Below are 17061 nucleotides of genomic sequence, written 5' to 3'. Positions count from 1 at the left end.
AGATCAGTCCCATGGTCTCTGTTTTCAAGGAAATTCAGATATAAGAGGGAGTGAAACAAGTGACAATCATCACATAAGCCTGCACGGATAATAGTGCTTTGTCCCCTATGATTAAAAACTGCCTTGTTAAAAGAGTGTAGCAATTTGTTTTAAAATATGTATTGTATTTCTTATTTGCAGCTGTTTATGCTAACATGTGACCTACATTTTGGAAACTGATATCTTTAAAGGAAGGTTGTGAATAATTTGTAATAAAATAATTATTGTGGACTAAACAGATGTAATTTATGTACAGTAGATAAATATTCTAAACCCTGAAGGAAAGTTTCATATATTGTTGGAGTTGTAAGAGGTCATCTTTCCTTTCTAGCAATATTTGGCTACCAAAACTAGAAAAAAGCTGAAAAGAATTACTGGTCTTTAAAGAAAAGGAAGTATAAAAAGAAATACTATAGACTGCAATGTAAAACAGTACAATACCACAAAGTTGCAAGTAAATATGACCTTTAATGTGCAGTGACAATTTATCAAAACAAAATAACAATAAGAAAACTAATGTCTTTACTTTTAAACAAATAACTATTTGCTGTTTTGGGATTAAAAAAATTACATTGGTGATTCCATTGTTTATAAAACCTTATATTTTATATTTTTCTCATTTATATTAGATTTTAAATTTTGCACGAAGGAAGGTGGTCTTTTAGTTCTATAGGCTGAACTTCCTTTCACACGTTCCCCTTTCAAATGAACAATGTATGGCAGCAGAGGTGGTTGACGTATAGTTACCAGTGTTCCTTCAGGAGTATAGCATCTTAATTGCATTTTGTTATTTGAAGGAGCTGTAACTGCAACCCAACCTAAAGAGAGGAAATACATCACTTTATTACTAAACAAATAAAAACTCTTAATTTGATTTTAATTTGTGAACTTCAGTGATGCAACAGAGAGTCATATTAATTTCCACATTAGGATCAAAGCAAGAGCTATTTTAAAAAATCTTCAGTGTTTATCCCAAAAGTCTTCATAACAGTACTTGACAATGTCAACAGAATTAAAAGACCAAACATTAGTCTTAAGTATTAAAGTTCTTTTTTTGTAGTAAATGGAAACAATATTCTGAGAACTGGTTGCTCCCTTCATGTGGTGCACTAGGCAGATCTAAAAGATTGCAGTATTTCCTTGTCTGACAAGAGAGCACTCTTTTTTTCAGGTATGGGATTGAAAACCAATGGGAACCACAAAGGCAATTTATAGGAAAATGTTCCTAATCCTTAAGAAAATAATCCTAAATTTCCTGTTGATGTGAATATGACAAATTCATAGAGAAGTGTAAGCACCTGCTACATAAAATAAATTCTGATAGGAAAAAAAACCTTGCTCAATGCCATAAAATTCTTTCCCACTGAACAACTAGCAACTTGGGCATTCTGCTTGGACTTCTTTCAGAATTATTTGCTGAAGAGAAGATGCTTCTTATATAAGAGAGTAAAAGATTGGATCGCTTTTGACTGCAATCCTATCTGGATTCACATTGTGAATATAGTGACTGGGAAATACATCCTTTCATTCAAAAATCTGGAGTACAGGTATCCTTCCTGAATGATGGTAATTGGGACTAGCCACTATCACTAAGTGACATGGTCATAAAGCATGATATCACTGTGGCTTGCTGTGATGTCATAATTGCAAGCCAGGCACCTAAGCAGCCAGATTGTGATCACATGACTTTGGAACACTGCTAGGGCCACAGCTTCACAGATTGTAAAACCCCCTCATTCAGCACCATTTTGAATGAGGGCTGAATGAGTGGTTGTAATTCAATCACTACCTGTAATAGGTCTATTCAAAAGAAAATTTAAGGATCATTACCAACAGATGAGAGCTTTATATCAGCTATTGCTTCATCTGCCCCAATTCCTTTCAGCATCACTTCCTGAGGAACAAGTGGTGGAAATTCTTTCATTCGTTCTTCACCTCCCATTGGAACCTTGTGTTACAAATTAGAAATACAGTCTTTTAAATAATAAAAATTAAGATTCAACTGACAAAGTTAATCAAGTTATACACTAAGTAATAACACTTTAGTAATTTTCCTAAGTATATATACCAGGTAGATACTATTTATAATCAATTTCTGCCTTCAGTTTTATAATTTAGTAAAAGCAAAACAGTAAAAGTAGAAAGCAAAAGAAACAGAAAAAGTTGGAAGCCCAGTGATTTAAAAAAGCATTGAAATTGTAAGTGTGTTTCTAAAAAAGATTTAGGTGAAGCAGTAGCTGATGTGTAGTGGGTTTTCATGTGAGAAAAACTACAGCTGAATACGCATGGATAAAAAAGGCAGAAGACAAGATTAAAGAATTTCAGAAGCAGTTAAAATGAGAGAGAAAAGGATAATGAAAAAGAAGATGGACAGACATCCGAGATATGGCTGAAGTGATCAGAGAAAAATGAAAATCAGTTAACAGAATGAAAAGAATGAGACAAATAGATAAAGTGAATGAAATAAAATATGCCTATATGTAGGAGATGACCAGGTTGATCGAAGGTTGGATCAAATGTATCATCAGTTTGGAGTCTCTACACTCCTGTAAGAAACCCAAATCCAATCTATCTTGAAGTCCATTGACTTATCTGGTGCCAATTCGCCTTCACTGTTAGTAGTTCAGATTCCTGTGTATAGGTAGCATGAAATAAAACTTGTAGTACTTTTAAATTCTATCCTAGTTCCTTATTTCTTCTATCTGACTCTTATCCTGCTATCTTGTGAAGTCAAATGCAGAATCCCAAAAGAAGAATCAAGGCTAAACTGCAGTGTTTGTTACACAGCACGTGTTGGTGGGACTCACTGCTGAGAATCTTAAGAGAAACCCTATCTAACAAAGGGATGCACTCATATTTATACATCCCAGAAAGATGGAATGACACTAAAACATAAGCAACAGATGATGTCAGTATACGTATTCATAAGTAAAGGATCTGGACCTCAGGTGACTATCTGAAAGAAGGGGCAGTATGAGAATGCCAAGTGCAAAAAATAGATAAATAAAATTCTCATTGCAAATGTATGGGATTATCCTAAAAAGATAAGCTGGCCTTATATTTCTATGTATCAACTTGTTTTAATCTATTCCAGTAATCTAAGAATTGGTTTTCCCCACAGTCCAGCATACAATTAAGTTAGAAGAAATGAACTAAATTTGCTTAAACTTGAAACTTGTCTTTGAATTAAGTTGTTTAGTGGGTAAAAGCTGCCAATTTCAACAGAACATGCAATCCCGTTAAGTGTTTCATAAGCAGAGAACAATACATGGGGAACATTTCAATATTTACCAACGGACTGCATCTTGGCAGTGGTGAGAGTTAAGTTTCTACATAAAAGATGAGTGTCAATGAACCTACTTAATGACTGTTTCTTTGTATTATATTTTACCTGGAACTTACATACAAGCTGCTTTTTACTATTTTTTCCCCGCAGAGATTGGAAAGACACAATGTGCAAAATTATTATCATTTTTGCATAAAGTGGAAGACCACCAAGATAGGAAAAACTTGTTTGAGACAACACAGTCCTGGTATTGTCTAACAGCAGAACAAAGCTTCTCTTGTCCAAGTCCCAAGAGGCATAATAATGAATGCCTGTGAATGGAGAGAATCACAAGGCTCAACAGATTCTCCAGTCAGTGTACATAAGTGCAGGCTTACCTTTAGTAGTGTTTGACCTGCATGCTTTTGATAGCAAGCATCTGCTTTTTCTGTGGAGATAATATGTACTGGCAACAAATTAGACGCCACAACAGAAAACCAGGAGGACTGATTCCCCTAAGGAGTAAAAAGTTTGAAAATTAAACTGCCTGAAAAATTCTTAATTCGATTAAGTCTTAAAAACCAACTTTATTAATTGGTGTAATGATAACTTAGCTTCTGAAGGCTGCTAGTCTACTGTAATAGTAAATGAATGTCATAGTAAAACAATGGCATTTTAGTCCCCACAGTTGAATTATTCAACTTTTATTGGAATAATGTAGTCTTAAGTTTATTATCCCATTTTACCCTATTTAAAAATGAAGTAATTAGCTTAGGTTTTTTTTTTTTGAGGAAAAACATTTCATCTAATTCATATGGACGAAGACCAAACAATTTTAAAGCAATGTAAGATATTGAAGTCCCGAATAAAATGATAGTTCCTGAGTCATAACAAGTCATAGTCTGGTATTCCATCCTTGTTCTTTCCTTTAGATTTAATTCATTTTCTCATTCACAGCAAAAAGCTGTCGATCTTACCAAGGTAATAATTTGATAGACCAAAAGGGAAGTCTTAATTCCTTTTCTAGTGAGAAAGCAAAGCCCCAAAAAACATTTTTCTTGTCATTTGGGACAAAACTTGTAGGAACTCACTTCAGCCATATGGCAGTGTCAACTCTATTGCTTGGAATATTGCATATAACCAAAAAAAGTATAATGGAATACTGAGATTCATTTTCCATCCCTATTCTGTTAATGTTCTCTGTGTGGAATGCCTCTTTATAGACTTAATTCTATATGATACTTTGGGAGGGGGGCTGCAGTTATCAGTGACCAAAGCTGCTATACAGTACATTCATTACAGGTTTTTGGTCACCAGGTAAGAATGTATTCAACATTCTTAGATCTTGCATATCTATTATAATAATACATCTGGAAAAGACTTTGTCTATTTTGTAATGTCTAATGAATGTTGAAGGAGAAACCCAGGTTACTACCTTGCAGAGGTAGGTTAGGGACATTCTCTAGAACTGCCACATCACTTTTCTCCTCACAAAAGGGTATATCTGGCTGTTTCTATGACTTCCTTCTTCTGGATGATATGGTTGGTATGTTTGGGATTGCTTCTATTGTCTGATTTCTGCACTGCCCCCCCTCCCTCCTCCTTCTTGCAGGTGCATACTTTTCTGGTCTTCACTTGAAATTATTTCTGCATGGAATTCCTGATGTTGTTACTCTGTGGTAGCTGAGGAGATATTCATAAAAGTATTGTCCAGCTGCTGCTTCAAAACAACTTTTCCCCACTTTTCTACTTGCCACTCACTGCATGTTCCCCTTTGGTTTGACACTCTTGAGAAGCTTCCCAGAGCATACAATAGTCAGTGACTTCAGATCCCACAAATCCTTCCATACACAGAGATGGCACATGACTGGTTATGAAGTCAGGAGTCAGGTGGTTAATTTCGGTTTCCCTGTCTGCTGTGTGATTTTTTTTAAAAAAATAATTCCGTTCTGTGGCTTGATTCTCTCCTTCCCCCCCCCCACTATTTTTTAATTGGTCCAGTAGTGGGAGTGAATGGGATGCACTGAGAAGTAGAACCCACTGAGAGCCCCCACCACCCATCAACTCTGATAAAGTGGAAATTATTCAGCAGCACGAGAACAAAAGAGTTGATTACTGATACCCTCAAACAGTCCAAATAATATCTTGTTCTATACATCGTCTACACTAAATTCAGAATTCCCACTGCAACTCTTACCTGTAAATAATCTATACGTCCCAATGCACCCAAAAATAGTGTCATTCCAGGTCTAAGTATAAATGTTCTCGGAACAATGGCAAAGGTCGGCAAAACACATTTTATTTCTTTTTCTGTTAGGAGATTTAAAACCTAAAAGAAAATCAGAAAACATGAAAATTAGAGGCTGAAATGTTAAAATATTACAAGGGTTCACAAATAGATGGCATGTTGGATGGGGCTAAAATATAGGAAAATTGATGAACAGCACTCATACAGACTCATGCAATAGCTAGGATCCACTTCCCTGTTGCAAAAGGACAATTCAAGACAAATAAACTCAGTTGCAATTATTCTACTTTACTTAGTTACGATTGAATTAATGAGAATTGTAATCCAAGTGGCCATAATCCAAAAATGAATATGCACACTAGAGATGTATTGTAATTTTCTGCAGCCTTAAGTCCCAAAAAATAATAATAATACACTATTCTGTTTCCAAATAATACACAACCAAATTTGGCATGCTGAAAGACAATAGTTAATCAGCGGCTTTACAATAATGCAGGGCAAACAATTTTTAAATCATGGGCAGTTTCTGAAAGCCTAATGTTTACCTTTCAATGCAATGAGATGAAGAGAATTAAACATTTCACTGAACAGCTGCCACCCAATAAAAGTGAGCAAAGTAATTGTTTGGAAATCTTCTTGGCTCAGAATAGTGTTATATTTGTCCACCTACCAACCACTCATTGACATTGTTTGCCACTAAGAACTGCTATGGAGAGAAGGAAAAGAAAAATACACTGGTATATCTGGTTGGCTTCCATGTGAACACATCTTTGTACTGTGCCCAGTTTTTTCTAAACTATATTGCATTTTATATTAAGCTAAGAATCAAGTTAAATGTTGGAAGTTTAAACATTTTTCAAAAAGCTATGATTTAAAGTTTGAAAAATGGTAACAGGAGTCTGGAAATAAAAGTCAGGATTGAAGACAATAAAAGCTAATAAGGTGGATATTGTTCTAACACCACCTTCTGTTAAAGGTGGCAAATATATCTGAGGGAGTATCTTCCTCTTCTTTTCCCCATAACAGACCTGTAAGATAGGTTGGGCTGAAAGTGATTGACTGGCTGAAAGTCAGTCAGTCAATACTGTATATAAATGTGTGTGTGTGTGTGTGTGTGTACTACTATTGTGGCATTTTGGAAGTTCTTTTCTCAAAAACTAGATTATTTTTAAGCAAATTAAAAAGTACCTTTCAACAAATAAGTCCCCTTTTTCATAATTTATGTTCCTGTTCTGTCTACATGTGGCAATACTGTAAAAAACGTTTATTTCTTCATTTTAAAGAATTCTCTCCTCTGATCCAGAAGAACTGACTATGTAACAGTCTCAAATAATTTATTCTTTTGCGAAGGTGACTGAAAGGTGGTAGGTTCATAATAGAAACTGAGTGAAAACCTATATAGAAATGAGGTATACCAACAAATCGATAAGGAATGTGGCCCCTTGAACTATAAAACAGCTTTTGAGGCCTATTATTCTGATATTCTTTTGGACCACCTGGCAGCAATGGGATTTGTGTGCATTGTATTGCATTGGTCACAGTCTTTCTTCTGTTAATCTTTCTTGAGCATTATTATTTTGACTACAGCTCTTTCTTATCCTTTGCTTTATTCAACATTTACATAAAGCCAGCTGGACAGATAATGCCATCAACGTCTGCTAGCAGTATTGACTGCCACTCAGCATCAATGAATGGATTGAATAAAAGTAAAATACACCTAAAATTATATCCAGATAAAACAGAAATACTATTTGTCAGAAGAAAGTCAGGTTCAAGATTTTAATTCAATATATTTTAGATGGGCTGCATACACTCGAAAGCTCAGGTTTATAACTTTGAAGTACTTTGATCTTTCGTTATCTTTGTTTTGAGAAGTGGAGCTAATGGTAAAAAACCCATGAACAAGACAAAGCTTTATTTTCCATCTTTAGTCATTCTTGAGTATTTTGAACTTGGCAATATTTAGCAAATTATTAAATGATGACTAGCTTACAGCAAGGATGTTGATAAAGGATAATTGGTGAAAATCTAATTCTTGAAAATTGTCTGAAAGGCTAAAGATGAAATTATAGCAGCTTTGCTTCTATATGGTTGACCTGGCTGCTAGGTTGTAATTTGTATAGCATTTTGTCATCTTGTCTCCTCGTAGACACTATTTTGGTCCACATTGCTACTGAAGGTATCCTCCCTGGATTCAGAATTAGGTATTCTTAGGTAACTATTGCTGGGCCTTCAACCTTTCCTTGAAGGGAAGGATATTGAGATGGTTGCAGTAAAACAACGACTGAAGCCCTAATGAACTGGATTATCTAGGTCTATTTCAGTCAAAATTCAAATCTGAAAATGGGATACAGAAGACAATGACAGAACCCAGATGAGGAATGTATCTTACTGTATTGAAATGTCTTATGGCAGGGGACCTCAACCTATTTGGAACTACGCCACACAAATGGCTTGTGTGAGAAGGTCCATTTGTGTGACCGTCGGCGTGTGGGTGCACCTGCTATTTGCACAAATGAAACTGTGCGTGTTCACATAGAATCATCCCTTCTCTCCCCACTGCCAGTCTGTCAAGCCAAAAATGCTGGAGTCTGCTGCCTTACGGGATTGGAGATTTCAGACATTGTTTGCAAGGGTTCTGTTTCTTCCTCAATAGGCAGGTACAGTCAGTTTAAGTAGGGAAAAGAAGATCAGCACACAGATCACTAGTAGAAAACTAGATACGCCATAACTAAATAGCATAAAATCCATGCTTCCATCATTATCTTTGGAAAAACGTACAGAGAAAAGGGGAAGAATCTTTCTTATAAATCTTTACAAAGCACAGCAACTGTACAGCCATAACTTTTTAAGGCTTTGATAAGAGCATGTATGTAACAGAAATTTCACATTTAATACTCAGTGTAAGCTATTTAAACCTAAATGCTAAACTAATTCAGATGTTTTCTTTAAAATAATTGGCAAGATTTGAAAATAAATTGAAAAATAAAAGTAGTTGCTTTCACTATTTTGATAATGTTTTGTGAAGGATTTACAAAATGCTAAAAAGGCTTTTACAATGATTATATTTCTATACATAGTTGTGTTATTTATAGTTGGATTTTTTTTCAGAAATGCTCCAAGTAGCCCAGACAGTCCATATATGAAATACATTTTCAGCTCCTCAATACTTGAAACAGAGAAGAATTAAGATCACAGGAAGCTGCTGAAATAGTGGTTTCATTTCTGTTTTAGATATCAAACAAATTTAACAGTATACTCACGCATTCATCTTTTATAATCCCTGGTGTATCGTGAAACCAACGACAATCTTTCACTTCATTGTATGTCAATTCAATTTTTGTGGTATTAGCTTTGAGTGGAAGCTCAAAGGAGGGTTCTTCCTCCATGCTAGTAGACAATGCCTCAACATCAAAATCAATTTCAATATTTTTCTTATTTTTTCCTGGTTGTTTAAAGGTTCTTCCAATTCTTCCTGTATCAAAAATAGAAAGATACACAGGTAGATATAGATTATTTCTTTTGTGATATGTTGTTCTGAGGCTAGCAAATGTAATAATTCAACCAAAAATTAACGCCTAGACTTTGTATAGCCATTGCATTAGGCCACGGGTGTCCAAAGTTTTTTTGGTGAGGGCCAAATACAGAAAAATAAGCAAAGGCCCGGGCCACACCATTGAAGGGGGGGGGGGAATTTTTTTCCGTACCAGTTCTGTGGGCGTGGCTTATTTTGGGGTGTGGCTTGGTGGTCATGTGACTGGTGGGCGTGGCTAACTGCTCATGTGACTGAGTGGATGTGGCTATGGGCATAGAAACTACTCAGAGGGCTAAAAAAAGTAATTTTTGACCAGTCCTCACACTTATGACCATCCTCACATTTATGCCCATTGCAGCATTTTTAACAACCATATCACTCATTTCACAACTGCTTCTCTTCACCACGGTTACAAGATAGGGTGCAAAATGTAAAGATAGTTGTAGGTGTGAGGACCAGTCAAAAGTGTGAGGACAGGTCAAAAAAAACTTTTTCAGCCCTCTGAGTAGTCCTTATGCACAAAATGCTGCAACAGGCATAAATGATGACCGGTCATAAGTGTGAGGACTGGTCAAAAGTGTGAGAACCTGTCAGAAATCACTTTTTTCAGCTGTCTGGGTAGTCCCTATGCACAGTTTAGGCTTAAGTATATACGAAAGTTTGGTGGTTGAGACACGAAGGACTTCACAGAGATGGCTATCAGTCATTCTGGATCTCAGTCTGCTTTTGTTCTGATTTAACAGAGAAAATGTTTGTTCACATATGTATGTTGAGCCAAACAGGCTCATCATTCTTTTTGCGTGGCGTCTCATCAGAGGAAACTTGGCATGATCCAAACTCTGATAGAAGTCAGGGAGGGAGAGAAGCTGATGTTGACTCTTCAGAGAATCATCACATTGCATTTCAATCAGTTCTAACTGCAGACTCTCCTCCACTTCTTCTGCATCCACCAGGAAGGGGGTCGAGAACAGCTTGATTTGTTTTTCAATGACAGAAAAATCTTGAAAACGCTGGTTGAATTCTGTCACAAGAGATGTAATTACAGAAACATATTTCTCCTTTTTAGCAGAAAGGTCTGTCTTTGGAAAAGCAGACTTGATTTCAGACAGCGCAGGGAAGTGTGCAGTTTACAATATGTGGATATCATCTTCATTTAAGGGGGGAAAATGTTTCATATTCATTCATCTTGGCCAGGGGTGTCCAAACTTGGTATCTTTAAGACTTGTGGACTTCAACTCCCAGAGTCCCTCAGCCAGCAAAGCTGGCTGAGGAACTCTGGGAATTGAAGTCCACAAGTCTTAAAGAGACCAGGTTTGACACCCTGATCTTGGCTTTTGTTTTGTATTTGGTATGAACTTGAAACTCCCTTCGTTATTCCCTGCCCAAGGGGTGGAGGCGCGAGGAGCCTCGCCAGGCGGCCCGAGGAAGGCGAGGGTAGAACTGCTGGGGTCGGGCACGGCCAGCAGCCTCTTTCTCGCTCGCCGCTGCCTCCTCCGCCCCCTCCCTTCGTTATTCCCTGCCCAAGGGGTGAAGGCGCGAGGAGCCTCGCCAGGCGGCCCGAGGAAGGCGAGGGTAGAACTGCTGGGGTCGGGCACGGCCAGCAGCCTCTTTCTCGCTCGCCGCTGCCTCCTCCGCCCCCTCCCTTCGTTATTCCCTGCCCAAGGGGTGGAGGCACGAGGAGCCTCGCCAGGCGGCCCAAGGAAGGCGAGGGTAGAACTGCTGGGGTCGGGCACAGCCAGCAGCCTCTTTCTCGCTCGCCGCCGCCTCCTCTGCCCCCTCCCTTCGTTATTCCCTGCCCAAGGGGTGGAGGCGCGAGGAGCCTCGCCAGGCGGCCCGAGGAAGGCGAGGGTAGAACTGCTGGGGTCGGGCACGGCCAGCAGCCTCTTTCCCGCTCGCTGCCTCCTCACCTGTTTCTCGATGGCTGTCACTGCCGCCACGTGTGTCCGACATGGGGAGGCACGAGGAGCCACACCAGGCGGCCCGAGGAAAGCGAGGGTAGAACTGCTGGGGTCGGGCACAGCCAGCAGCCTCTTTCCCGCTCGCCGCCTCCTCCGCCCCTTCCCTTCATTATTCCCCGCCCATGGGGAGGAGCCGCGAGCCTCGCGGCGAACCACCGGGCAAGCACCGGGAGGCGGCCGAAAAGGGCCATATTCAGTTATACTTTCAAAATTTGCTGCGGGCCAATAAAAACTGACCCGCGGGCCGCAGTTGGCCCGCGGGCCGTAGTTTGGACACTACTGCATTAGGCTATAATACTGTTTTTTATTTTAGAGTAGTATATTATGAAAAATCAACCAATTGTTCAATCAATAGATTAAGGTTGAACAATCCACTGCTTTAAAGTAATGTGGATGCTAAGTACAACAGTCTTTCATTCTGTAAATTCTGACTCCTCTCCACTGTACATTCTAAACATTCATATTTTTTAACCTTCTGTTGAGTGAATTAAAAAATACACACAGCTGTCTTTATTGTATTTTTTCTTTAAACTTATATCTTACCTGACTCAAAAGACTGTGGAAATGGTAATAATAGAAATTATATATTAATAGAATCTGCCCCGATAAATCTTAGCTTATAAATATTCTTGTAAATATTTTCATGGTATATATGTGGTATTTTCTAGAATCAAGTTTCTTTTCATAACTACTTGTGAAAATATTTGCTTTGGAGAATTATTTATTTTGGACATTCAGAAAAGTTTCCAAATTGGTAATTTTTAATTTCTGAATCAATTTAGAAAAATCTGGTTCTCCAAGTGCACAGAAGTATCTAAACTATCCAAAACAATTTGGAGCCACCTAATTTCATTATTTAGGTGGATTTTATAGTCAGATAATTAAAAAGATCCATTTTACATATGCAATAATATCTGCGTTTAATTGATCTCTGCATTACACATCTGGACATCCTTGGAAAGATCTATGAAATATTTGTGAGTTGCACAATACCCAAAGACCTCACCTACCTATTAAGTATCCTTGTTTTTTGAGAATATTCAGCTGCTTTTGTTCATTTATACTAAGGTCTTCTTCACTTTTCTCTGAATCTTCCTTTAGCCTTTCTTGCCTCCTGAGTACTCTGTAAGGTGTAGGATTAATAATTGGAAATTTCAGGAGGTTCAATGTAGTGCCTAGGAGGAAAAAAATAAAAAAAAAATCCTGTAAATTTCCATGGTTGGTCTAGACAGAATTGGCAAAGAATTAAGAGACTAGAATAGGTTTAAACAATATAGGTCACAAAATTGTTATGTGAGGCATACACCTTTTGCGACATGTCAGAAAATGAATTTGTGAAAGATACTGTAGCTATAGGAAGACCCTATTAAGAAAATGAGATAATGGATAGCAATTGTTAAAAGGAGAAATATTGAGTCAATAAATTCCCATTTCAAATCCTGCTCAACCATGACTAACTTTAAGCAAGTCTGAAATATCAATATAATATTGGATTATCTTACACCGGTCAAATGTATTACAAAGCATACACTGTCATTATATCCACAAATTAAAGCAACAGTTGATAAACCTTATTTGGTCTAGGGCTGCACTATAATTTCCTGCCCTGTTTGATGATTCCAGGGTCTGTGGCTAGTGGTATCAATAGAATAGAGATGGGAATATTTTTGCTTCCTATTTTGTCCACTAATGCCCCACCCCTCTAAACAGCTTGATTCAGTAAAGCCTATTTTGATTTTTGATCACGTGACTGTGGGGATGCTACAACTTATGTGAAAAGTGGTCATAAGTCAATTTTTTCAGTTGTAACTTTAATGATAACTAAATGAATGGTTGCAAGTTGAGGATTACCTGTAATGTTTTTGACATCAATACAGTAGGCTAATGAGGCAAAACCATAAACAGTTGAGACAGATTCACCTTACTGTATTGTTATTTTACTTGAAAGGCAGAAACTTTTGAGGAAAAAAAAGCAATTGTTAGATTTTTAGAAAAAAAATTATAGGGCTTCCATTACATTATTACATGAATGTTTAGGGATCCTGTATAAAGACTAACACAGATCTCAGAATAATGTTTATTTAAGAAATGTTATGTCCAAATTTTGGCATTTACCATAGTTATGTTTAAAAGTTACATTCTTTTTTAAAGAAAGACTGAATTCTTCACAGCCATAAAATGAATTCAACAGTAATATCTTTTACTGGTTAATTCACTGTGAAACCTATGACTGTTACCAAAGTGTTCTCAACATACTTGTTATAAAATTATTAGCATTAGGTTTCAAACAGCATTAGTTGTCTAGGAAGAATTATTTAGGCTTTCTATAACTCTATTGCCTGTTTTACATTAAACTATCATTTTCAGTAATCATGCTGCTTCTGCTTGCTGGGAAATCTTTGTGAGGTCCAGCACCCAGAAACACTTTGACATTGAGATAACATGGCACCAGGACTGGGCAACTTCTAACCCTGATCTGTTTAGTATCTGACACAGTATAGCGCCCCTTCAGCTTTGATCTGGACAGCCTCAACTGAAATTGAACCATGGAAATATAAATGGGGGTTGGTTGATAATCCTAATTGTGACTGTGGAAACGTCCCACAAACTTTACATCATATTGTAACAGAATGCTCCCTCAGAAGGTTTCCTGGATCCCTGCATGAAAGGATACTGTTGTCCAATGGCTAAATGATTTAGATATCCAGTCATGGGTTTTGTCACTCCAGTAAATACTCATGCATAATTTAAATTTATTTATACCATGTTTTCCCCCAAATAAGACTCTGTCTTATATTTTTTGAACCCCGAAATAAGCACTTGGCCTTATTTTTGGGGAGGTCTTATTATTTTGGGGCACATGGAGCAAGGTGGGGCTCCTCTTGACATCTTGATTTCCAGCTCTGCGTTTAAATATTTTCGGGGAGGGCTTAAACAAACATGCGTACTGGTATATTTAAACCAGACTTTAGACACATCCACATGGCATTTAAGTTGCGCTAGCACAATATACTCTACTGTGTTTAACTTAGGCAGATTTTTCTTGTTAGTTCACCTTCTCAGGTTTACATGATATACTGACCCATACACTGGACTGGGTTTGTAGAATATAGTAGCTAAACTGTAGTTGGCTAGCTTGTGATTCTGAGCCAGCAGTTGCTTTTAAATTGGGAACAATGTAAAGAAATCTGTAAATATTACAGATCATTCCAAGAATACTGTGAAGAATAAGAGTGCTTAAAAGGTTAACACATTTTCTGATACATTGGGTATATGTGAAAAATCCAATTTCATCTCAGCAAAAGGATTTCTATACAAAAACAACTATGATAAAGTAGTTAAAGTACTGGCAGAGAAACCAGGAGACTGTGAGTTCTAGTCCTGCCTTAGGCATGAAAGCTGGCTATGTGACTTTGGGCTAGTTACTTACTCTCAGCCCAATCTACCTTACATTATGTTGTGGGGGGGGAAAAAGAGCACTATGCATGTTTTCCACCTATAAGAATAAAGGCAGGAAAAAAATCAAATAAATAAATAAGAGCTATGGAACAGTCCTTAAGTAATGCGTTTTAAACAAAGTGCTCCAAAGTTCCATGTGGGTTTTCCTGAATGGTCTAAAGCAGGGATCTCCAGCCTTCGCAACTTTAAGCTTGGCGGACTTCAACTCCCAGAATTCCCCAGCCAGCAAAGCTGGCTGAGGAATTCTGGGAATTGAAGTCCACCAGGCTTAAAGTTGCCAAGGTTGGAGATCCCTGATCCAAAGGATAAATTGTCAAAGTATGCCTTAATTCCCTCTTACCAGGGAAAGGTGAGATGGTTGCTCTGTGGATCACCTCAGAAGCATTGGATTTGCAATAGTCAGAATGCAAGAGAGTATTAAAGAGAGTAGACTTTCCACTGTTGGCTGCTCCTACAAGGTACACATCCCCATTTAGTTTCCAAGACTGCTGCAACTTGGAGATCAGGGCTTCTATTCCATAGCCTGTCTTGGCACTGATGAGGTGCACATCAATTATACGCTGGTTTGGGGTTCCCGAAGGCTGGCTCAAATCCACAAGGCCAGCATCCACACAATTCTTCAACAGCACCTTCTGGAGGTGCTTCAGGTATTGTGGCGAGTCAGCAGGCAGAACATCCACCTTGTTGCCTAGGACAAATACGTGGGCATCGGTCCCCACCAACTCGGAGAGGTCAGTAAGAATGGAGTCCGGCAGATCCAGCATATCTACCATGCAGAGCACAAGGTGTGAGCGTCCATGACGGGGCGGCCGTTTTAAGGCGGCGCTCACCAGCTTGTAATATGCCTCCCGAGTCATTTCCACCTTGAGGGCTTGGTGGTGGTGCACCAGAAGCCAGCAGCGCTGGCACACCGTTCCCTCCAGCGCCTTCCTGACGGGGTCCTCCCAGGCCTTCGCCCCCTCCTTCGGTTCTCCTTCATCTTCCTTCCGCTGCAGGAGCGCTTGAGGCCCCAGCAGGCTCAGGTATTTCTCGCTGGGCAGATATCCCGGCACGGCCGGATCCCGGCAGTGGAGCTCCGCGCCGCATCCCGAGCAGCTCACTCCGCTCGACCGCACCGAAGCGTCCGGCCGCCCCGCCGCTTCGTGAGTCCGTGCCGCCTTCTGGAGTCCTTCTCGACGCTGCTCCGGCTGCTTCTCTCTTTCAGCCCGCTGCTGCTGCTGCCGCCGCCTCTGTTGCTGCTCCTGCTCCAGCTCCTGCACCACCGCTGCCTCCACCAACCGCTTCTCCTCGTCGAAGGGCAGCTCCTCAGGGACGTATTCGGGGAAGACGAACTCCTCCTGCTCCATCAACTCGGGCGACACCGACACCGCCGCCCTTCCCCAGCGTTCACGGGGTTCCTTCCCGAGTGGGAAGTGAGGGGGGCCGCCCGCCGAGGTGCGGCCAAGCAGCGCGACGATTCTTTTCCCGCAAGCAGGCGCGGAAAGCGGGGGCGGCTGCCAAAAGCGAGGAAGGCCACCGGCAAAAACCCGCCGGAAGACGTTCATCGCCGCCCACGAACGACGAACGGAGCTGGACAGCCGAAGTCACACCAACAATGCGGCCCCTTCAGCTACTTGCGACCTCCGCGGGAGGAGCGCAGGCGCAGGCGAATGGTTGAGGGCTCCTCCCCTTCCTGGTGAAGTTCAGGATTTCAAGCCTGAAGCGCCCTGGAGCAGGAGACCTTGTCAACTTTAAGACTTGTGGACTTCAACTCCCAGAGTTCCTCAGCAAAGCTGGCTGAGGTACTCTGGGAGTTGAAGTCCACAAGTCTTAAAGTTGATAAGGTGGGAGACCCCTGCCCTGGAGGGATGGCCTGAGGCCAAAAACTCAAGCCCAAATTCATTATTAAAAATTCCGAGTTCAGGATTCAGTTTTAAGGGTTAGAAATGAGCAGAATTCAGGAGAGCTCCGGATTTGTCTTGAAAGATTTGAATAATTTCAGCAATGCCACGCTGGGGTTCTCAGAGGAAGCGAAAATGGGACTTTAGAGCAGGGGTCTAGAGCTTTGCTGGCTGAGGGACTCTGGGAGTTGAAGTCCACAAGTCTTAGAGGGACCAAGGTTGGAGACCCCTGCTTTAGAGAAGCAGTACAGGAAGAGTATGGAACCTGTGAAGTTTGGTGTTGGGAGAAAACTCCTGGCAATGCGCCCTGGAGCAGCTATGAAAACAAACATATTGTTGTATTTGCAAAACAACAGCAAGAAGTGAGGCAACGCAGGAGAACCATTAACAGTTCTTTTATTAACTACAAACAATTAACAGGTGCGCAAGCGAGCAAGCTCTAAACTGACAGCCCTTTTATATTGGAGCTGTAAACAGCTCAGCCAATAGCAGCTCCTTAATTCTCCCGCTGGCTATAGCATTGGCGGTTAACCAATCAACTGCTGGTTACTGGTCATGTGTTCTCCAGCCGAACACAACACATATAATCAAAGAAATTGACCCAGAGTTGTCACTCAAAGCACAAATAACTAGGCACAAATTATCCCTAACTCCATAGAAGAAGGCTGTGATGCTGG

The 17061-nt window shown here is 39.8% G+C and overlaps 1 protein-coding gene across 1 annotated transcript; it reads right to left on the bottom strand.

Moving 5' to 3' along the window:
* Nucleotides 1-487: 487 nt before the first annotated feature.
* NOA1 (nitric oxide associated 1) lies at nucleotides 488-16164 on the bottom strand. Its single transcript, XM_058171530.1, has 7 exons — nucleotides 14845-16164; nucleotides 12056-12220; nucleotides 8816-9027; nucleotides 5502-5633; nucleotides 3703-3819; nucleotides 1870-1987; nucleotides 488-857 (listed from the first exon to the last, which is right to left on the bottom strand). The coding sequence occupies exons 1-7, from the start codon at nucleotides 16046-16048 to the stop codon at nucleotides 628-630; spliced, it is 2178 nt and encodes a 725-aa protein (XP_058027513.1). The 5' UTR covers nucleotides 16049-16164; the 3' UTR covers nucleotides 488-627.
* Between the last annotated feature and the right edge of the window lie 897 nt (nucleotides 16165-17061).

Source organism: Ahaetulla prasina, chromosome 2 (assembly GCF_028640845.1).
Source record: "Ahaetulla prasina isolate Xishuangbanna chromosome 2, ASM2864084v1, whole genome shotgun sequence".
In the NCBI taxonomy this organism is placed as follows: domain Eukaryota; kingdom Metazoa; phylum Chordata; class Lepidosauria; order Squamata; family Colubridae; genus Ahaetulla; species Ahaetulla prasina.
Note: the sequence above shows the minus strand (reverse complement) of the source record. Positions and strands in the feature narration are given on the sequence as shown.

Bases quoted from the DNA above. Each gene is read 5' to 3' on its own strand.
- NOA1 (XM_058171530.1), bottom strand. From the start codon at position 16,048: ATGAACGTCTTCCGGCGGGTTTTTGCCGGTGGCCTTCCTCGCTTTTGG. The intron at 9,028-12,055 runs GTAGGTGAGGTC...TTTTTGATACAG, and splicing joins AAAACAAGGATACTTAATAG to GAAGAATTGGAAGAACCTTT. The intron at 3,820-5,501 runs GTAAGAGTTGCA...TTTACTCCTTAG, and splicing joins GACGTATAGATTATTTACAG to GGGAATCAGTCCTCCTGGTT.